This window comes from Ovis canadensis, chromosome 12 (assembly GCF_042477335.2).
Source record: "Ovis canadensis isolate MfBH-ARS-UI-01 breed Bighorn chromosome 12, ARS-UI_OviCan_v2, whole genome shotgun sequence".
NCBI classification, from domain to species: domain Eukaryota; kingdom Metazoa; phylum Chordata; class Mammalia; order Artiodactyla; family Bovidae; genus Ovis; species Ovis canadensis.
In genome coordinates, this window is record NC_091256.1 from 41018712 (window position 1) to 41042489 (window position 23778).

Genomic DNA, 23778 nt, shown 5'->3' on the forward strand with positions numbered 1-23778 from the left:
ACATTTGCATTTCAGCACTTCATCCATTTTTTTCTTTATTGCCTTTATCTCTGTTTTCTTTAAATATAAACTCCCCTTTCCCCTTAAATACATATGTGGTTGGGTCCTTTGAAATAAAGATGTAAAAGTAATAAAAGAAAAAAAGAGTAATGTTTTACAGCCATGACTCTACCTTGGAATTATAAATAGCCTTCTTCCTCAAGTTGGAATGACAGAATTGTGGAGTGGATTATAACATTTAGAGCAATTATTCCCAAACCTTGATTTCAGGTTTGTTGTCAGAATCACTTGGAAACCTGTATAAAGTTATGCATAGTTAGAGGATCCAGAATATAATCTAGGATTAGACTAGAATAACTAATAACTAGTCTAGGATAGTGAGCATAGACTTGGGAAATTTATAAGGTATATTTAAAATTTCTAGATCAGTTATTTCCTAAGTGTATGTCCTTGAGCAGGTTGGATAAACTTTCTAATCCTATTTGTCACAAATTATAAAGTCAATATAAAGTAAATATAAAGATGAAATAAAATATATGCAAGATACTTCTTTCAATGCCTTATTCAAGAAAATTTCATCCAATAGGTAGTAACTGCTATTTTTGTTACTAATATTAGATGAGGAAACAGACAAGGTCAGTATCTGCTTATCACCTGTATGTGCTCAATAATATATATTAGGAGGGGATTAATGAGGTTTAAAAACTAGTCCAGGTGATAAAACTGAAAGTGAAACTTCTTGACTTTGAACTACAGTATTTACTTTGTCTATACTGAGATGTCATGCTCTTTGGTAGTTTGCTCAAGGTGGTAAAAAGTAAACAGCATTTTGCTGACTAGACCACTTTCTCCCCTGGAACCTGACCTTCACTAATTGGCTTGGCTAATAACCAAACTTGAGGCTTCTTCAGGGTTTATCTGACTAACTTTACTTGATGTCCGGATTTCTCATGATGGGATCCTGTCCTCAAATTTCTTCTGCCTTTGATAGTTGAGATCATTACTTTTAAGAGTTTGGTGCTGGTTGTTTTGATAATAATAATTAGCACTAATGCTCAACATCCTTAATGTTGCCCTTATTGCAGAGGGAAGTGGAACCCTGATTGCTTGATGATTGATGGAATGATTTCTCAGTTAGGAGATCGAGTAGAGAAGTTGTGGAAACGGGATGAAGGAGGCACAGGAAAATACCCTCCTACTAGTCTACATGTAGGTTTGCAAAACATGATATCATTTAGTCTCAAAAGTTGGGCTGGGAGAGGGAGGAATGCTTAATTGGAGTTTTCATACCTGGCATGGGCTTGGGAAAAACAAGGGACATAAATGAATGAATATGTAAAATGCACTAAATTTTTTTTAATAGGCGTTACTTGACATATACCTACTAGACAACATTACTGAAGCAAGCAAGCATTCTGTTGTATCCTTTAAAATTTTATCAAGTAATGCACATATTACCAAAATCATACAATGTCAGAGTAATGGGACCCTTATGCATCTAATCCAATCTCAATTTCACATTTGAATTTTGTTTTAAAGGAAAGATTCTTAATCCAGGACCTGTTGGTTGGATTCAGATGGTCTTCCGTTAACCTTGAAACTGTGCAAAATGTTTGTTTATTTTTCTAGAGTTACAGTTCTTGGCTTTCATCAGACTCAAATGTGTCCAAGACATTCCCGAAGTTAAAGACAGCTCTAGAACATTGCTAGCAAGTGGTCATTCTCTATGAGATTTTATGTGCTGGATGGGAATGCATTAATTAATACGTTAGCTTAAATTACCTAGGTAGCCCTTGTGGTCTCTTAAATAAGATTTTTGTACTAATGTCTATTTCTTAGTCAAAATGCATAGTTTTATTCATAGTTTATGAAATAAATAATGTGTTTGCTTAAACTGCCAGGGTTTGTTGGATAACTGGAATTTCATCTGTGGCTTTGCTTCTTAAGCTTGTTAATCTGCTAACTTCAGTGAAGAAAGTATGCTTTAGTTCATCTTCTTGTGGTGCCTGTGTGCTAAGTCGCTTCAGTCGCGTGTGACTCCATGCACTGTAGCCCACCAGGCTCCTCTGTCTGTGGGGATTCTCTAGGCAAGAATACTGGAGTGGATTGCCATTTCTTCCTCCAGGGGACAATGTACCTTTGTGGTGGTACTTAATACAGAATGAATAAAGTTTGTGGGGTTGGCTCTACTGACATTTAATAAAACTGTCTTAAGCCTTTTTTCTGATATCTTCTATTGTTACCTATTGCAGATATATATGTAGGAGTTTTCCTTTTTGTTTATTGTCCTTAATCCTCTTTTTTTAAAAGACTATTTATTTGCTACTTGATATTATGTATTCCTTTCCAAACAAAACGGATACTTCCATTGAATCATTTCCAACTGCCTTTGCCATTTCTTGGGGCCAGGTTAAACTTATTCAAGGATTTTGGCTGATAGATCATAATGACTATGAGGTAAGTCTGTATAGTTCATTTAGAATGTTAAGCTTTTGTAAACTATTAGAATTTTAGGAAAAATACATTTAATGTTAAAGATATGACATAGTCTACTTTCGGAGGTATTTTAAGGATTTAGTTTAATCAGTACCTTCACCAAGCACCATTTCAGGCAACAAGAATATACAAAGATAAAATAGTTTAGAACCCCAAGAGCCTTATTGTCTAAAGAAGGAAACATACAAACAATTACCAGTAGTGCAAATATAGTGATTTTTATGTTACAGATATATTTGGTGTGTTGGGTGAACCAGAGAAGCCAGAATTTGACATTGATGTATGAAATTGGTGATGGAAAGATTTTATATACTCACTTGACAAGATCTCAAAAGTATGAGGCTTTTGATAAGGCTTTTATTTAAAATAAAATATATAGTAAAGTAGATATTTTCAGATATATTTAAACTGGTTTTAGTTTAATTTGCGTAGGTTTAGTATATTGCCCTTTTTTTTTCAAAGTGCAAAGCGTTATATTTAATTCACCAGTTTTCACTGTCATTTTTGCAGAGTGGTTTGGATCTGCTGTTTCACCCAGCTACTGCAAAACCTGTGTCATGGCAACATTCAAAGATGATTGAAGCCTTCATGAGTCAGGGCGAGCACAGACAGGCCCTCAGGTACATTCAGACGATGAAGCCAACAGTGTCCAGTGGTAGAGATGTTATCCTTCACCTCACTGTTCTGCTTTTTAATAGGTGAGTACCTGTTTCGAAAGTACAGTTAACTCTTGGCCATGTATTAATAAAATGGAACTGGTGAAATAGAGCAATATATATTTTGACTTGGTTGCATTGCACAGTATTCTTATGTTCTTCATCTTTCATCATTGAGAAGAATGTAAAGCACCTTTTACCTAGAATGAGATGAATAAAAGAAGTAATGAGTAAAAGGGGAAATCAGACTGAGGTTTAAAAATTATGTTGGTTTCTACCTGGCAGTATTGACAGTTTTCTCCTTGCACAGTTGAGGTTTGATTATGCCGAGAAGCAGCCAGAAATAGAGAAAGAATGAAGTTTATGCTGAGTTAATAAATTATATTCTTTGACGGTATATTCCAGTGACGGTACTCTGATATTCTTGTTAGTCTTGATTGCTTGGGTATTGCAGTTCTTTAACTTTGCTGTTGCATTATAGCAATACACAGCTGCTCTAATAATTATGTTTGTCATGTATATGCTAACTGACAATTAAGTGGCATGATTGGGAATACAGAGGTCTGGTTATTGGGTTTTCTTAATACCCAGGTAGTTGGGAAACTTGTTTGGGACTGGAACTTCTTAGATTGTAACTATTTTTATTTAATTCATACTGGTTTTTTGTTGAATCTTATTGGTTGACTCATTTTATATTTTCTTTATATATTTAAAAATTGGCCATTTCTCACCCCAAATTGTCATTTATGAACCATACAGCTTTGAGGAGAGAGGATTGGATCTTTACATTTCAGACAGATCTGCAATTTAATAATAGACTTGTTAGACATTGAAACTTACAATGTCCTCAAAAGTAATGAACTGCTAAACTACTTAAAGTATTTGGCTCAGCTGAACAAATCAGGAATGAATATAAGAACAAAAAGTTAAAGAAGCTAAAGAACATAAATGCTTAATAAATGGGTTAAAGAGTTCTAGTACTTGATAATGTTTATAATAATGCAACCTTTATATAGTGTAATTTCAAAACTGTATTTCTCAAGTACAGTAAAGCCTTGGTTATCTAGTCTCTAGAAAAATAGCATCATTAAGTGTCTTTTACAGTAAGTGCAGAAGTTAAAACAAAGGGCCACTCAGAATGCCATTTGTGAGATAACATGTTTTCAAATTCAATAAATTTTTAAAATAATTACTGAGGTGGTGTTCAGTTTTCTAGCTGTTGTGTGAATTTATATTAATTAATCTACATTTTAAAATGACAATATTGGAATAGTTACTGATTGTAACAGTTGACAGTCTTTGGACTCAGATAGATCTGAATTTATACCTGAATTCTGCTACATTCTGAAATATGATCAGAAGCAGTTAAATTATCCTTTCTGAGCCCAGGTTTCCTCCCGGGTTAATAATGACTGCTTTGCAACATTTTGAGGTTTAGTTAAATGGCATAAGCACTATTGCAGTTGCAAGTAGTAAGTCATTAGTAAATGGTGGTGAAAGTAAAAGTGGCCCAGTTGTGTCTGACTCTTTGAGACCCCATGGACTGTAGCTTGGCAGGCTCCTCTGTCTGTGGAATTCTCCAGGCAAGAGTACTGGAGTGGGTAGCCGTTCCCTTCTCTAGGGGATCTTCCCAACCCAGGGATCGAACCTAGGTCTCCCACATTGCAGGGGGATTCTTTATGGTCTGAGCCACCAGGGAAGCCCAGTAAAGGGTGGTATATTGAACCTTCTTGAGTTAACCATCATTGCATCATTTATTTAACTTTCCAGCCTAACTCCTGCCTATATCCTCTACCACCTCTTCTTTATTAAGATCATCGTTCTCTTTCTGTGAAACCTTCATGCTGGTAGCTTTTCAGTTAATATGAGCTTTCTTTATGGACATACCATCACAGTTATGGCAAATAGATTTACCTAAAAGTAATCATGATGCACAGTACATGATAGCCTCAAAGTAACAGTTTCAGATTTTCAGCTCTTAACATTACGTGTTCAGTTTTAGTAAAATAGAAGTACAATATAGCTGGAAAACCTTTCTGTATAGGTATAATCATCTTTATTCTTTACACTTTCTGTGGGTTTCATTCTGCTGTGCTTTTTAACTCAAGTTGGTTTCTCATTTTCAACCTTTTATCTTTACTAACATAAAAATGTAAATCTGAATGTTCTGCATATTACTTTGGCATCATCCCACAATTTTTATGATTTTTTTTCTAAGTGTTTTTAATTATCATTATAATTTTTTTCTTTCCGTATTAATCATTTAGACGCTTTAATGTACAAATACAGTTTAAAAAATTCTTTTTTCTCTTAATTGCATTGTGACTCCATAATGTGATCTACACATGGAGCAGATGGCCAACACCGAAATCAGATTGATTATATTCTTTGTAGCCAAAGACGGAGAAGCTCTATACAGTCAGCAAAAACAAGACCGGGAGCTGCCTATGGCTCAGAGCATGAAAGCTTTTTGCCAGATTCAGACTTAAATTGAAGAAAGGGGGGAAAACCACTAGAGCATTCAGGTATGAGCTAAATCAAATCCCTTATGATTATACAGTGGAAGTGAGAAATAGATTTAAGGGACTAGATCTGATAGAGTGCCTGATGAGCTATGTATGGAGGTTTGTGACATTGTACAGGAGACAGGGAGCAAGAACATCCCCAAGAAAAAGAAATGCAAAAAGGCAAAATGGCTGTCTGAGGAGGCCTTACAGATAGCTGTGAAAAGAAGAGAAGTGAAAAAGCAAAGGAGAAAAGGAAAGATATACCCATTTGAATGCAGAGTTCCTAAGAATAGCAAGGAGAGATAAGAAAGCCTTCCTCAGCAATCAATGCCAAGAAATAGAGGAAAACAACAGAATGGGAAAGACTAGAGATCTCTTCAAGAAAATTAGAGATACCAAGGGAACATTTCATGTAAAGATGGGCTCGATAAAGGACAGAAATGGTATGGACTTAACAGAAGCAGAAGATATTAAGAAGAGGTGACAAGAATATATAGAAGAACTGTACAAAAAAGATCTTCATGACCCAGATAATCACGATGGTGTGATCACTCACCTAGGGCCAGACATCCTGGAATGTGAAGTCAAGTGGGCCTTAGGAAGCATCACTACAACAAAGCTAGTGGAGGTGATGGAATTCCAGTAGAGCTATTTCAAATCCTGGAAGATGATGCTGTGAAAGTGATGCACTCAATATGCCAGCACATTTGGAAAACTCAGCAGTGGCCATGGGACTGGAAAAGGTCAGTTTTCACAGCAATGCCAAAGAAGGCTCAAACTACCACGATATTGCACTCATCTCACATGCTAGTAAAGTAATGCTTAAAATTCTCCAAGCCAGGCTTCATCAGTATGTGAACTGTGAACTTCCAGATGTTCAAGCTGGTTTTAAAAAAGGCAGAGGAACCAGAGGTCAAATTGCCAACATCCGCTGGATCATGGAAAAAGCAAGAGAGTTCCAGAAAAACATCTATTTCTGCTTTATTGACTATGCCAAAGCCTTTGACTGTGTGGGTCACAATAAACTGTGGAAAATTCTGAAAGAGATGGGAATACCAGACCACCTGACCTGCCTCTTGAGAAACTCGTACACAGGTCAGGAAGCAACAGTTAGAAGTGGGCATGAAACAACAGACTGGTTCCAAATAAGAAAAAAGAGTACGTCAAGGCTGTATATTGTCACCCTGCTTATTTAACTTATATGCAGAGTACATCATGAGAAACACTGGGCTGGAGGAAGCACAAGCTGGAATCAAGATTGCCAGGAGAAATATCAATAACCTCAGATACGCAAATGACACCACCCTTATGGCACAAAGTGAAGAAGAACTAAAGAGCCTCTTGGTGAAAGTGAAAGAGAAGAGTGAAAAAGTTGGCTTAAAGCTCAACATTCAGGAAACTAAGATCATGGCATCCGGTCCCATCACTTCATGGCAAATAGATGGGGAAACAGTGGAAACAGTGACAGACTTTATTTTCTTGGGCTCCAAAGTCACTACAGATAGTGACTGCAGCCATGAAATAAAAAGACCCTTGTTCCTTGGAAGAAAAGTTATCACCAACCCAGACAGCATATTAAAAAGCAGAGACATTACTTTGCTGACAAAAGTCCATCTAGTCAAAGCTATGGTTTTTCCAGTAGTCATGTATGAATGTGAGTGTTGGACTATAAAGAAAGCTGAGAGCCAAAGAATTGATGCTTTTGAACTGTGGTGTTGGAGAAGACTGTTGAGAGTCCCTTGGACTGCAAGGAGATCCAACCAGTCTATTCTAAAAGGAAATCAGTTCTGAATACTCTTTGGAAGGACTGATGCTGAAACTGAAACTCTAGTGCTTTGGCCACCTGATGGAAAGAACTGACCCATTGGAAAAGACCCTGATGCTGGGAAAGTTTGAAGGCAGGAGAAGTGGACGACAGAGGATGAGATGGTTAGATGACATTACTTACTTGATGGACATGAGTGTGAGCAAGCTCTAGGAGTTGTTGATGGACAGGGAAGCCTGGCGTGCTGCTGTCCGTGGGTTCGCAGAGTCGGACGTGACTGAGCGACTGAACTGAACTGACTGAAGGAACGTTTGCTAGACTTCTCCTTGGTTTAGTGGTTAAGATTCCTCACTTCAGGACAGGGAGTGAGCTTCGATCCCTGGTGGGGAAACTATAAGATCCTGCATGCCTTGCAGCACAACCAAAAAATAAACTTAAAAAAATGAATAAGAAAGAAACGTTTGCATGTTGCCTCCTCTAATGTGTATGTGTCTATTCCTTGTAATACTGCTAACTTTTTGTATTTTGAATACAGTATTAGGTACATAAGAGTTTAAAATTTATTTTTTAATGACTTGAACCTCTTATTGTGGAATAATCATCACGAGTAGTTGTTAACATAGCTACAACAACTTTCTCTTATTTATGATTCATCTTTTCCTAATATTTTAACTTTTACACTAATCAGTGGAAATCAGTAGTTGCTTATTTACATTTCTGAATTTTTTTTTCATTGTGATCTCTATGATCCATTTCAAAAGACTGTTTATATTTGATCTGTCATTTTTATAGCCTGTCACAGGAGTGTTTCTAAGGCTGTCTTCTTGCTAGTGTTGCCAGGAACGCCCATACATTTCTTAACTTTACTGTTAGCATGCTAGTTTTAGCCTTTCATCAATTGAAGTGATTTTCTTACCGCTTTTATTGGCGTCGTGCCTTCCTGCCATGAGGAGCAGGAGAGTAGTGGGCATATGAGAATTACTTATTTTAAAATTTATGTTTAAGTGTTGGCCTAAAATGGATCGTCAGTTTCTTGAAGTTGGAGGTAACTATGCCTTCTCCTGCTATGGGAGAAACTGAGAAAAATACACTATCTTTTCTTTCTGAAGTCTTTTGCCTTCAGGTATGCTTACTGTTATTAGATTAGTTTTTGATAAATCATAAATAAATTAATCTCTTACCTCGTATATCTGCTCACTGGGAGTGGATATCATACTTTAAAGTGGAAAACTTAAAACATATCCAGGGACTTCTGTGATGGTCCAGTGGTTAAAAAATCTGCCTTGTAGTGCAGTGGCCATGGGTTTGATCCTTGGTAGGGGAGTAAAGATCCCACATGCATCAGAGCAACTAACCCCTTGGGCGGCAACTAGAGAATCTGTGAGCTGTGAAGAGCTCACATGACACAATGAAGATCCTGTGTGCTGTAACTAAGACCTCCTGCAGCAAAATAAGTATATGTATGTGTGTGTGGTTTATATATACACACACACACATATTATATATAGCATATATGTAATATTTTATATATGTGCAACCCCATGGACTGTAGCTTGTCAGGCTCCTCTGTCCATGGAATTCTCCAGGCCAGAATACTGGAGTGGGTGTCTGTGATCTTCCCAATCCAGGGATTGAACCTAGGTCTCCCGCATTCTAGGTGGATTCTTTACCATCTCAGTCACCAGGGAAGCCTGTATGTATATAGGCTGGGAGAAGAGAGGCAAGAATACAGTTCTAAGTTTTTTGAATAGTAAGATATTTACATGCTTTTTTCTAAAATTACAAAAGGATACACAGTAAATTTGCAGCCACCTAAGCTTCCTCACAGTACCCAAACAGTGTTAGTAATCTCTAGTGCCTCTTTCCTGAGACATTCTGGGACATACTGAGCAAATACACGTGTATGTCATTGCCACCCCTCCCCCCTTTAAAAAATACATGCTGTCATCCATCTGCAGCATATTTTTAAAAGTTATTTAGTTCGGAATTCATTTCCTGATAGTACATAAAGAGCTTCCTTATTTTAATCATTGCATGATAGTTCATTATGTGGATGTACCAGGATTTGTTTAACTGCCTTCGCTTAGTGAACATTTGGGTGGTTTTAATCTTATGCCATTTCAGACACTGCGATGTATGAGTAACCACCCATTTTACACAAGTGCAAATTTATTTTGTAAAATCCTGGGAGTAGAATTACTGGGTGAAAAGTTTAAGTGTTAGTCACTCAGTCGTGTTGGACTCTTTGTGACCCCATGTACTGTAGCCCACCAGGCTCCTCCATCCAGGGAATTCTCCAGGAAGGAATACTGGAGTGGGTTGCCATTTCCTCTCCAACTGGGTGAAAGGATATTTGCAATTTTAATTTTGATAAGGCATATTACCTTCCATGTATGTCTCACTTTGTGTTATACCCTTTAGTTAGACATTTATCCAGTTGATTGGTGAAAATGATAATATTAATGTGATTAGTCTCACTATAATAGTAGAATGCATCTTTTCATGAAGAGCTATTTTATGAAATTAGAATTGCCAATGTTTTATGACTCTCTCTTCTATTTCAATATTATTTAATCCTCTCGCTGTTTCTGTTACTACTTTGTGATTTTTGTTTTATCATTTAAATTTTTGATGCAGCTGAAATTTATTTCGGTTCAAGCATTTTGTAAGCAGATTCCAGAATACGCAAAAGTAGAATAGTACTATAGTACGATGAAAATTCCATATACCCATCCTACATCAGATTTAACAGATACAAGATTTTATTATACCCACTTCATCTATTTCTTTATATTAAAATTAATGATTAGATGTTCATTCATCTTCATTATCTATTTTTCTTTCTGTAGAAATGGTGTGCTCATTTTTAACACTCCCAGATTTTTTATTTTGGGGGAAAAAACTACCTCTCTTAGATACTCAGGTTATAACAACCGCACTGTCTTGCCTGTCCTGGTAGAAAAAGGAGTGCAAGGCAATTTCAGATGTAGATTTTGTTTTACTTATTTGCACTATTGTTTTTATAAGTTTTGTAGAATATGTAAAATATTCTAGTCAAACAATAAAAATTTTAGGGTCCTGAACTGCCAATAGTGGGATTTGCTTCCCCAAGAAACTTTGTATCTACAGAAAGTCTGGGGCAGTGCTGCTAAAATTTCCTCAGAAGCATTTTCATTATGAATACTAATTGCTGTAACTTGGTTCATTTATTCTGTGTTTTTTATGCATGTCAGTTTTTTATTTGCAAGTTGTTGTTTCAATTTTTGTGATTATTTCAATAAAAACTATAGTTAAAGCTTTTGGTAGGGGGTGCTGTGCCTGGTCTTGGTTGTGGCATGTGGGATCTACTTCCCTTACCAGGAATGGAACCTGGGCTTCTGCACTGGAAACGCAGAGTCTTAGCCACTGGACTATTAAAATCAAAATTACCTATTCACTTAAATTAGGAATGATGACTTTTTTTTTTAGAAAATTATTCCTACCTACTTGCCATTTTTTATTCTACGCCTGCTTCTGCTTTGACACTTATCAGCCCTTCTAAAATTCTACATGTGAGACTTATCATTGTTAATCTTAGTATGTGTCTTTCAAGACATTTTGTTATTTATATAAGTACATAAAGACTCACAGGCTTTGTTTATTGGTTAATTTTTAGAAATTCTTATTATTCATGTTGATTTTTACTTATCAGTGTATCATGAGACACATTGCTTCATTTAATGACCTATTGCTCACAGAAGGATGTTTCAGCAGCCCCACTCGGTTTCTAAAACTGTCTGATTTGACCTAAGTTCTCTAATCAGATCTTGCTGTAGATAAGCCAAAATCTTACTAAGAAGAGTTGCTAAGCTAAGTCCTCTACTTTCCCATAAATACAATATGCTGTTTCTGCCTCTAGGTCTTTGCTCATTTTCTTTTCTACTCTTCTCAAGCTCAGTGTCACTTTCTTAAGAATCTCACTTGAATATTTCAGTTCTGTCCAGATTGCATTAGATTTTTGTCTTCTTGAACTCTTGGGTTCAGATGGTCCCTGACTTAACGATGCTTCAACTTATTTTTTCAGCTTTAAAATGGTGCAACGCAGTATGCATATATGAAGTAGTAACCATAGTTTGAATTTTGGTCTTTTCCTAAGCTAACTGTATGCAGTGTGATTTTCTCTTAACAATGCTGGGCATCGACAGTGAGCTGCAGCTCCCATTTACCGTGATCATGAGAGTAGACAACTCGTACACTCAAAACCATTCTCTGTCCAAAAACAATTCTGGTTTTTATTTTCAGTGGAATAGTCAATAAATAACATGGAATAGTCAACATTCTATGATAAAGTTTTTAAAGCTGCCTTATTTTCTTTACTACTTCACAGTGATTAGTATTGAATAAAATTTTAAAGTACTTTTAAATAATATGTACATAGTATCTTTTGGGGCTTCCCAGATGGCTCACTGGTAAAGAACCCACGTACCAGTGCAGGAGATAGTTTGATCCTTGGGTCAGGAAGATCCCCTGGAGGAGAAAATGGCAGCTCACTCCAGTGTTCTTGCCTGGGAAATCCCATGGTCGGAGGAGCCTTGCAGGCTACAGTCCATGTTGGTTGCAGAGTCAGGCACGACTAAGATGCATGCACAAAGTATCTTTGGGATTCTTCAGGTGGATGTCTTGTTTTGAACATTTTAAATAGCTTTTCTAAAACTAAACTTTGATAAATATTGATTTCAGGTGCATGGTGGAGGCCTGGACTTTACTGCGACAACATTCTAATCGGTTAAATATAGAGGAGCTGCTCAAGCATACGTATGAAGTCTGTCAGGAGATGGGCTTAATGGAGGATTTACTGAAGCTACCATTCACAGACACTGAGCAGGTAAGGATTTGTCAGTGTAAACTTATATCTGAAAATTTAGGATAAGTTAATAGCTTACAAATCTATTTTTTTCTTTCTAGGAGTGTTTGGTGAGATTTTTACAGTCCAGTGCGAGTGTTCAGAATCATGAATTCCTTTTAGTTCACCATTTGCAGCGTGCCAATTATATTCCTGCCTTGAAGCTGAACCAGACTCTGAAGATTAATCTTATGGTACAGTTGAACTTGTTTTATTATGGGGGGACAAGAGAATAGGGAAAACAGATGACTTCATTATAGAAGAGCTTTGTATAATCTTAAATTTAGAAAATCCTCACTTTCTGTAGCAGAATTGACAAACAGGATGTTGTTACTTATCCAGTTCTTTTATATGTGCCAATTCTGTTAAGGTATCTGCCCACAGTCTTGCCAGACTAACTACTTTACTCACTCAGGGAAAATAGCAATTGGTAGAGGACAACAGTAGGAAATAAATAGTGCAAAAAGCATGGACTTTAGGGGTTGGACTAATTGCTCATTGGCTCCATGTGCTTGGACACACTCTGAACCTTGGTTTCCTTAATTGTAAAATGACAGTATCTTTTTGTGAGGATGCACAGAGGTGTGTGTGATGGAACATGTTGCTTAGTAAATGAAAATCATTGGTTTTATTAGTTATAAATAATCAAGGCTGGGAAGGAGAGACTTGGAATTTATTGATGGGTAAGAATTGATGAAGCAGTTAGGTTGTGTGTATGACTTCTTTGGTTTGGAAGAATGGGTATGTAGAAAGGAGGAAGGTATTCTCGTGTATTCATAATTATATTTTAAATGTAAATAATAGACATAGCACCTAACATTTTTGAAGATTAAATTTTTACCAGTTATGTTATATTCTATAGAATGATCGTGATCCTCGTTTGCGAGAGAGATCAGTGACTCGAAATTCTATAATAGACCAATATGGGAAAATTCTTCCTAGAGTCCAGCGAAAATTAGCCATTGAGCGAGCAAAGCCTTACCATCTGTCAGCATCATCAGTTTTTCGAGAAGGTAAGATTTCATTGAAAAATGTCCTAAAATATTGTGCTAGAAAAGATATTGAATGATTATCTTCTGGAACCTTTGTTATCTTCTGTTTAGCTCAATTTTGCTTAGATTCATCACAGTGATGCTTTGTGGTTTTGTTTGTTTGTTTTTTTATTGGTTGTTCTACCCCGAGAAATTGAAAGCTTCCTTAGAACTTTTAAACTTTCTAGTTTTTTTAGTGCAGAGTGACAGAACTCTTTTGATTTCATTTGAAGACTGCTGACTTTTAGAAAACATGTAGAATAATTATTTCACCATCTCCTAAAAGCCAAAATTGTTAAATTTCTGCACATATATTGCTAAACCAAATATAATTGAACTACTCATGTTTTGTTTTCTCCAATCACTTTGCCGTATTAGTCTATCTACTTTAAAATCCTGGTGTTAGAGATGAAATTAAATACTACCTTTTTTGTTCCACAGTTTCTAGACCAAAACCATTATCAGCGGTTCCAAAGCAGGCTGTAACCGGGACTGTGTTAACAAGATCTACTTTCATCAATAATGTGTTATCTAAAATTGGAGAGATCTGGGCAAGTAATGAACCTGAAAATAGCATCTCTGTCTACAATAGGTATGTTTTTCTTACACCTTTTACAATAATGCTGCTTGCTAATCTTCCCTGGGTTATCAGCTGCATTCATAAACAGTCCAGCCTTAGAGCTTATTAGTGTATGTAGGAAAAATGTTTTGTGTTGTCTACTTTTCTTGCAAGAAGAACATTCTTTGTTCTTAAATTTGAAACCAATTATATTCATTGTTATTTGTAAATAAGCAGAATATACATGGTGAAAAAAAGATAGTCCCCTTCCCATCTAACCTCACCTTACAGTGTTTGTATTGATAATTTAGTCTTCTTTGTGATACATAATCAAAAGTTAAATTTTTATTTTCTCTGTAGTCCTAATGTAGAGGAACCCTCTCCTGTAGCATATTCTCTCCCAGATCCAGAGCTGCCTGAGGCATTTGTTGGAACACCAATTACAAAGGCATCACAAAGAATTTCTAGGTAAGAATTTATTTAATCACTTTTAAAAGACAGTATTAGACAAGACTTACACTGATAGGATATTTGTCTTAATTTCACTTACTTCACTTAGTAATGGTATTCTCCAGGTTCATCCATGTTGCTTACAAATGGCAATATTTCATTCCTTTTTTGACTAATTCCATTATATATATATGTATATTATATATATGTCCATTATATATTTTTTAAGGAAGCCTGATTCTGTCTTCCATGGTGACTATACCAATTTATATTCCCACCGGCAGTGTAAGAGGGCTCTCTGTTCTCCATACCCTCTTTAGCTTTTATTATTTGAAGACTTCTTGATGATAGTCAGTCTGACCAGTGTGAGATGATACTTAATAATTACACTATAATTTTAAGATTATCTTTTAAAAGTCTTCATAAATACTGTTTTAAATTATTGAAGGAGTTTTTTAATGCTTCCTTTAAAAAAAATAATTTGGGCAGTTTTATAGTACTTTTAAGGAATTTTACATCAGCTGATAATCTACTTAGAATTTTGCTTAATGATTTCAGACTGCTTAAAGAAAAGCAAACCTTGTTGTATTAAAATCATAAGCAAAATAAATTATTTGTTTGTTTTCTTTAATCTCTCTGATTCAGACCCAAGAATGAAGGTTATTTTTTGTAAATCCCAGCTAATCTTGGTTGGCTTCTAAAAACTTGCTCCTGTTTAACTGAGCCTACTAAAATGTCTTAAGTGGCTTTAGTACAATAATACTTTTATTTCTTAAACCTATGGTTATTAGAGTAGTAAATAGTTAAATTGAAATTTTGTATCCAAGATGGAACTGTGGTTGTTTATTTTATTTAAGGCATTGGAGAGTGGAGAAGTGTTCATGATCATCAGTAGCAGAGTACAACTATCTCTTAATGTAATGATTCTTTCTCTTTAATAATATGACCATAATTGTTGAAAATTTTTGACTTTTTACAATTTATCCAAGACAAAATGACATAATGTTGTTGAAATAGTTTTGATACTAAGAATAAAGGTACTCAGAATAAATTCAGTTCAGTTCAGTCACTCAGTCATGTCCAACTCCTTGCGACCCCATGAATTGCAGCACGCCAGGCCTCCCTGTCCATCACCATCTCCCAGAGTTCACTCAGACTCAGGTCCATCGAGTCTGTGATGCCATCTAGCCATCTCATCCTCTCGTCCCCTTCTCCTCCTGCCCCCAATCCCTCCCAGCATCAGAGTCTCTCCCAATGAGTCAGCTCTTCGCATGAGATGGCCAAAGTACTGGAGCTTCAGCTTTTAGCATCATTCCTTCCAAAGAAATCCCAGGGTTGATCTCCTTCAGAATGGACTGGTTGGATCCAAGGGACTCTCAAGAGTCTTCTCCAGCACCACAGTTGAAAAGCATCAATTCTTCGGCGCTCAGCCTTCTTCACAGTCCAACTCTCACATCCATACATGACCACAGGAAAAACCATAGCCTTGACTAGATGGACCTTAGTCGGCAAAGTAATGTCTCTGCCTTTGAATATACTATCTAGGTTGGTCGTAACTTTTCTTCCAAGGAGTAAGCGTCTTTTAATTTCATGGCTGTAGTCACCATCTACAGTGATTTTGGAGCCTCCCAAAATAAAGTCTGACACTGTTTCCACTGTTTCCCCATCTATTTCCCATGAAGTGATGGGACCGGATGCCATGATCTTCGTTTTCTGAATATTGAGCTTTAAGCCAACTTTTTCACTCTCCTCTCTCACTTTCATCAAGAGGCTTTTTAGTTCCTCTTCACTTTCTGCCATAAGGGTGGTGTCATCTGCATATCTGAGGTTATTGATATTTCTCCTGGCAATCTTGATTCCAGAATAAGTTAATAACTTAAAAACAATTGGGCTCAACCCATTTGTAGTGTATATAATGGTTATCTTTTCAAATTATGAAAGGATTTTCCCTTTTTTGGGTTAGATTTTATTAAATTGAGGTTCTTTTCCTTTATTACCATAAGGAGATGGTGAGAAGGTTGCTTCAAATAGAAGTCATTATCACTGACATGGTTTTTTACCAATAGTTTTGGTTTTTTCCCACAAGTCACTTTATCTCAGTTCCTTTGTACTTGAAAGTGAAAGTAAAGTTGCTCAGTTGTGACTTTTTGCAGTTCCATGGACTGTTGCCCACCAGGCTCCTCCATCCATGGGATTTTCCAGGCAAGAATACTGGAGTGGATTGCCATTTCCTTTCTCCAGGAGATCTTCCCGACCCAAGGATTGAACCCTGGTCTCCCTCATTGTAGGCAGCCGCTTTACCATTGAATAGGTCTGCAATTCAAGAAGGGAGAGATAATAAGTGTTCAGGCCTACTAATGGCCTAAGGACTATTATGAGAATCCTTTAAAGCCAGTGTTAACACATAATTGAGCTGATTGAGGTGTGAATATTTACCTTTTATAAAAATCAATCCACTTCTTGCTTCTATATTTTTCAAATTGGGTGTGCGTTAGTGTAAGTAAAATTTAATGGATTATGGCTTAGCATAGATAATATCAATGGGCACTGAATATAATAAGGCTAAATGCCATTTTATGTAATTCATGTTTTCTATATGTGTATAATCTAAAATGCATTACCTACTTGGATCATGGTCAAAAAGTTGTTGAGGAAATAAAAGACCTAATGTGATATTTAACACTTTGTTCAGAAAACAATCAAAAATTTTTTTCTTCATATCTTTTTAAAATATAACTTAAACACATCAAGTCTTGTTAGTATAAGAATTTTGCTCTTCCTCAGTAGGTATACCACTTGTTGCACAGACCTTGCTTCTGAGAAATAATCTTTCCTAAATAGGCACCTTAAACATAAATTTCAGCCTAATGCAAGGCATTTAACAAAATACTTCTTTGGGATAGCTCAATAAAAAAGTGAGCAAAAGTTTACAAATGTATAATTTGAATGCAGATGAAGTAGAGAAGGAAAGAAGAATCAGAAGACAACAGAGAAAGAAATGGCTAGCATCCTGACTGAATATTTTTGGTTTGGTAGAAATCTCAGAGCTGTGCTTAGTACAGAATAACAAATACAAAGATACTGTATTTAGGGGAAGAAAATATTTACATTTTCCCACCACATAATAAGTTGTTTTGAAGCACCTATGATTTTTGTTGGTCTGCCATCTCTTGCAGTAAAACTCTTGAACTTAAAGGATAGAATGGCAAAGAAGGCATAGCAGCAAGAAATTACTATTTCTGGGCGCTAAACTTACTTTTCTGGTTATTCTCAGCTGAATCACATAGGCATCTTGAGGTAGTGTTTTTGTTGCTAGGAATGTAGCCATAAAATAAACTATTAGGAAACTGGGAAAGTAGTGACCATATGTTTATAAATGGTCCACAAAAATCATAATCTGAAAATTTCACCTTCAAGTTTATTTATTTGTAAATTAGGTTTTTAAGCTGTTTGGACTATGCATACTTAATACAAGTCATCTATTATATAATTTTTATCATCTGATATGATAAAAATGTCCAGGACACTGTAGAAAAAGAAACCATTGAGTATAGTCCTGGGATTCTGTTTTGCTACTAACCTCATTAATTTGAGAAAATTAACATTTCCTTTGGTTGCTAAGTGTAGTGATCAGAACCGTAAAGGTAAATAAACCAGTATTCATTATGTACATTTCATGTAGGTGAAAGGAATTTCTATGTTGATGAAAGTGAATTGCTGTGAATGGCTTGCTAGGGAAGCGTTACATTGTTTTCTTGAGTGCTTGTATCATTAACTGTTTGTATTCATTTGAAAATAACTGGTTGGCGCATAGAGGGGCTCAGTTGGTTAAGGGAGGGAGGAGGACTATAACTCCTTTTGAGGGAGTGGGGAGCATGATCAGAGAAGGAAATGGCACCCCACTCCAGTACTCTTGCCTGGAAAATCCCATGGATGGAGGAGCCTGGTAGGCTACAGTCCATGGGGTTGCAAAGAGTTGGACACAACTGAGCGACTTCACTTTCACTTCTCCATTGGAGAAGGAAATGGCAACCAACTCCAGTATTCTTGCCTGGAGAATCCCAGGGACAGAGGAGCCTGGTGGGCTGCCGTCTATGGGGTCGCAGAGAGTTGGACATGGCTGAAATGACGCAGCAGCAGCAGCAGCAGCAGTGGGAGCATGATCAAATTGCTGTCTAGGTTTCATAATTCTCTTTTTTCACTACTGAATTAATTCTGATTTTTGAAACTAAGGGTGGCATTACAGATAGTAATATACTTGTCTGAATTTATATTTTCATATGGTTATCATATTTACCAGTGAATATAGAAGTTTGCATAATTAAATGGGATACTAATTCTTTATGTTTCTTCAGTATAACTCAAAATATGTTACCAGGATTTTTCTTTTTATATGTATACTGTGATTACAGACTGCTGGATTTGGTTGTTCATCCTGTCCCCCAGCCCTCTCAGTGTTTGGAGTTTATTCAGCAAAGCCCCACAAGGTCTCCTTGGTCCCTGGCATCTAGTTCATTGCCAGTAAGTTCACAATTAAAAGGATCACGTCAGAATGCCTCCAGGGCTTCAGAATTACATTTACTTGAAACTCCTCTTGTTGTTAAGGTAAGTATTATATTACGCATCTAGCATCTAGTATTCATAGTGAAGCTAGGAAGTTCCTTACAAATAGCAGAGAAGAATGAAACTATTTATAATCAGCATCTCTGGGTAATAGGGTTTTAAGCCTTTATTTTCCCTTTTTTCTGTGGATATGTTTCCAAATGCTTACTATATTATAAATTAGCCTTTTTTCTTTGAAAAATGCTTTGATGTTCTTGTGTGTGTTTTTTTTTTCTGATACCATTTTGCTATTCCTTCATCAAATACTTTCTCATTCTTAACATTTTTTAAAGTTTTATTTTAAATTCTAGCTCCTTCAGTAAAATTATAAAGTGTTACTCTTTCCTACTGTTGGTAGGAAATTGCCTTTTCCTTCACCCTTTCTGATAAATTACTAGCAGAGAAACCACAGCTAAACTTGTGATGACTGGTAATAGTGGATTTTTACCTTCCTGTTGGAAAGCCATTTTCACATATGTTCTCTGCAAGTTCCTTGTCTGGTATTCTGGATTGAGTCCCAGAACTTTTTATTATTTTTTCCTTAATTGTTTCTGGATATCCAGGATTTAAAGTGAAGCCAAGAAAGTCTTATTTTTCAAACTAGATAAAAGATACTTCAATAAATCCTATTCCTAAAATAGTTATTAAAAGAAATTGAAAAGGTGGTTGCTAAGATTAAGTTCCTAATATTTAATATCCAGTATAGTATTTCTCGGAGAAAGCGATGGCACCCCACTCCAGTACTCTTGCCTGGAAAATCCCATGGACAGAGGAGCCTGGTAGGCTGCAGTCCATGGGGTCGCTAAGAGTCGGACATGACTGAGCGACTTCTCTTTCGCTTTTCATTTTCATGCATTGGAGAAGGAAATGGCAACCCACTCCAGTGTTCTTGCCTGGAGAATCCCAGGGACGGGGGAGCCTGGTGGGCTGCAGTCTCTGGGGTCGCACAGAGTTGGACACGACTGAAGCGACTTAGCAGCACCAGCAGCAGCATAGTATTTCTAACCTTTTTCTTCTATAGAAAAACACTCATACTTTATATAATCTGCAATTAAGTTCAAATGAAATTAAATGAGGGAGTAGTTTTGTACCTGCTACCAAAAAGAATCTAGGAAAAAAATCAATATAATCTTATGATGGATCTAATGGAATTTAATGATCTAATAGGATCCAGTAATTTGTTTACGAGTCCTTTAGAGGAGAGGTTAAGTGAGGAAATTGTTTTTGCTAACTAGTTCATCTGCTAATTATTTGTAATCATTGTAGTAAACCATCAGAATTCTCATAAGTCAGTCAGTTACTATTGGATTCATGTAATGGAATTACATTTTTTCTAAAACAGTCTTAAAGTCAATCTTATTAATTTAAATTACTACTACTAAGTCGCTTCAGTCATGCCCGACTCTTCGCGACCCCATGGACAGCAGCCTACCAGGCTCCTCCATCCATGGGATTTTCCAGGCAAGAGTACTGGAGTGGGGTGCCATTGCCTTCTCTGTAATTTAGATTAGCTTGCTATAATTAAACTAGATTCTGTTCATCACACAGTATCATCTCTTTCACCTTCTAAAGTTTTTCTAAGTGATAGTTAAATAATTTATCTTCTATCAGCACTTATTTTTTAAGTTGAACTTAAACCTAGGAATAATCAAGGTTTAGAATGATTATGGATGCAATTTTATGTTTTGTAGCCTTATAAATAGAAAGCTCTGAGTAGAATTTTCTGTTTTCTTTCCAGTAATCTATAATAATACTTATTGATGTTTTTATTGAGATGAGAATATAGCCATCATTGCCACTCATTTCGCTCTGTCTGTCCTTACGTAAGTGTCTTTTACAAACACTAACGGTGAATTCCATTTACTCTGTGTCATAGAAAGCTAAGACTTTGGCTATGTCGGTTACTTCCTCTGGATTTGCCGAGTTCACTCCTCAGTCCATCCTAAGGTCTGGTCTTCGAACGACACCTTTAGCATCTCCCTCTCTGTCACCTGGAAGATCTCTTAGTCCTCCTTTACGACTCAAAGAAACTAGAATTTCGTTCATGGAAGAAGGCATAACCACGAAATGGACTGCTGGAGTAAGTTTGATAATAGTTGGAACAAAAGGACTTCTTAATAACATATTAAGCTCCTATCAGTGTAAATGATATCGCTATAGATTTTTATATACAGTCTTGCAGATAGTCATAAAATCAGAAAACATTAATTCAGAGAGAGACTTGAGGGCCTTGGCTAAGCCAAACCTGTCATTTACAGGTAAAGAAAATAGGGCTAGAAACACCAAGTTAAATTGTCCATAACCACATAGTTACTTGATGGAAGAAACGAGACTGGGATTAAGATCGGTGGTTGGTTTTGTTTGTTTTGTGCTGTCTTTGTTTTTTAACCTGTATTGCACTGCTGCTCTCAGTAAGTTCCTAGTTTGTTGTCTGTTTGGGAGGGTATGTCTGTAGAGCTTCACTGTAGGTTAATGGGAGCCCATTGGTGATTATTGGGCATCTTGCCTAGTCTGTATTTTAGTCTTTTGGAAGTACTGATCTATTACCAATTAGAGAATCATTAGCAGTCATTAACTTTTAGTCATCAGTCTGAGGAGAATGAATTTAGAGTAAGTAAATTTTGATGGAGAAAAGAATTTGGAGATAACAGAGCATGGAAAGAGTGGGGTATGATTGGGATGGACAAGTTAGACTCAACTGATTAAAAAAATTTTTTTTCTCCAAATCTTTACTTGATAGCCTGTAGATGACAGCAAAGCAAAAACATGTGTTGCTGCGTCTTTACATGAATGTGGAGCTCCAGCAGAAACTGAATGGCTGAAGAACAAAGATAAGACAACATCTTTTCCCCTGGATAGCCCTGAAAAGGAGCATCAAGAAATGGATGTCAGATCACAGGATACAACTTCACAAAGTTTGGAGAAACTGGATGTGAGCGTAGAAAATAGCAATACTTCCACCAGATCAGACCAGACTACCTTAGAGTATCAGGATGCTCCATTACCAGAAGACTTTGAAGATATTTTGATAGCCTCTAAGTCAGTGAGCTCTTCCACTGAACTGGTTACTAATTTAACTGAACAGACTGAGAAGAACAGTGATAAAAATACATTTGAACCAGGAGTGACTCCTCCAGAGCCAGAGAAACAAATGGGTAAGGACTCATCCCAGATATTAAAAATGTCCATTGATATCCTTCAGTAAAATTTGGAATAGAAGTTTTTCTTCTGAAGAAAAGCAACAGGGTTAAATAATTACATGATCATAGCACAGTAGGTTCTAGCCATAGTACACATATCTTATTCTTTCCACTTACCAACTTTGATTATAAATATGTATGAGGTTTGAGGAGAATTTAATGTGTGTTCTATTTTCATTTGGAAATGAAATTTAGAAAAGAACAGTAATGATTAAGGAAGCAATGTCAAATATCAGTGTGACTTAAGGTCTTCCTATAGTTATGAGAAATAATAATACTACCTTTACAGACTACATTAACGTATCTATCCAGCAGCCTCAACTTTCTAGAAAGCTGCTTAGAAAACAGGAAGTTCATTCTGCTCTCCATCCCTACCTCCAAAATAATCACTAGGAAGTGAAAATAAATGTTCAAAGACCCATGAATTTATTGTCTTTATATTCATTTATCAAAGAATGTTTGAGCCCCTAATCTTGTGCAATGGGCAGGGTCCTGTTTTGTGTGTGTGTTAGGTATTAAGGATAAATAAAGTAGAGGATAAAGAATAAAAATGTGCTAGATGGTAAGGATAAACTAAGTAGACGTGGCACTTGCCTGCATGTAATGTAAAGTCTAGTCAGTGAGTGATAGTTGCTCAGACACACCTGACTCTTTGCAACCCCATGGACTGTAGCCTGCCAGGCTCCTCTGTCCATGGAATTATCCAGGCAAGATGACTGGAGTCGATTGTGGATTAAATCAAACAAGTGTGTACAATGCAGTTTGATAAATGCTATGCTGGGAGACACAGTAGGAACCAGTGGAACACAAGAAAGGGGAGAAACTTTGCTTAGAATTGGTGGATCAGAAAACTCAGTCTATTTTTATCTTTATTACTCCTGCACAGATTTAACAAGCTTATTTAAAGATAATTCCTATTTTTAAATCTGTAAAACCAGTGTAAATATGTGTGTCATAGTGGTTTTTTTGGGAAAATATTTTCTGCCTAAGCTGAACTAAGGTTTCTTAAAATGTGAATCCAGTGAAGTTGGGGCTAATGTTGTCTTTATTTGATAAATGTACTCATTATTAACTGGACATGGAACAACAGACTGGTTCCAAATAGGAAAAGGAGTACGTCAAGGCTGTATATTGTCACCCTGCCTATTTAACTTACATGCAGAGCACATCATGAGAAACACTGGGCTGGAGGAACCACAAGCTGGAATCAAGATTGCTGGGAGAAATATCAATAAGCTCAGATATACAGGTGACACCACCCTTATGGCAGAAAGTGAAGAGGAACAAAAAAGCCTCTTGATGAAAGTGAAAGAGGAGAGTGAAAAAGTTGGCTTAAAACTCAACATTCAGAAAACAAAGATCATGGCATCTGGTCCCATCACTTCATGGGAAATAGATGGGGAAACAGTGGAAACAGTGTCAGACTTTATTTTTGGGGGCTCCAAAATCACTGTAGATGGTGACTACAGCCATGAAATTAAAAGACGCTTACTCCTTGGAAGGAAGGTTATGACCAACCTAGAGAGCATATTGAAAAGCAGAGATGCTGCCTTGCCAACAAAGGTCCGTCTAGTCAAGGCTATGGTTTTCCCAGTGGTCATGTATGGATGTGAGAGTTGGACTGTGAAGA

At 36.5% G+C, this 23778-nt stretch overlaps 1 protein-coding gene across 2 annotated transcripts in view; it reads left to right on the top strand.

The window, feature by feature from the left end:
• Positions 1-23778, top strand: part of AHCTF1 (AT-hook containing transcription factor 1) — a 91294-nt gene that overhangs the window by 48003 nt on the left and 19513 nt on the right. For both annotated transcript variants that reach the window (XM_069545493.1, XM_069545494.1), the window contains exons 18-29: positions 1086-1209; positions 1364-1420; positions 2311-2457; positions 3007-3194; positions 12144-12288; positions 12369-12500; positions 13169-13319; positions 13779-13929; positions 14257-14364; positions 18759-18951; positions 20825-21028; positions 21689-22103. In XM_069545493.1, coding sequence (XP_069401594.1) covers positions 1086-1209; positions 1364-1420; positions 2311-2457; positions 3007-3194; positions 12144-12288; positions 12369-12500; positions 13169-13319; positions 13779-13929; positions 14257-14364; positions 18759-18951; positions 20825-21028; positions 21689-22103 — 2015 coding nt within the window. The remainder of the gene's footprint in view (positions 1-1085; positions 1210-1363; positions 1421-2310; positions 2458-3006; positions 3195-12143; positions 12289-12368; positions 12501-13168; positions 13320-13778; positions 13930-14256; positions 14365-18758; positions 18952-20824; positions 21029-21688; positions 22104-23778) is intronic.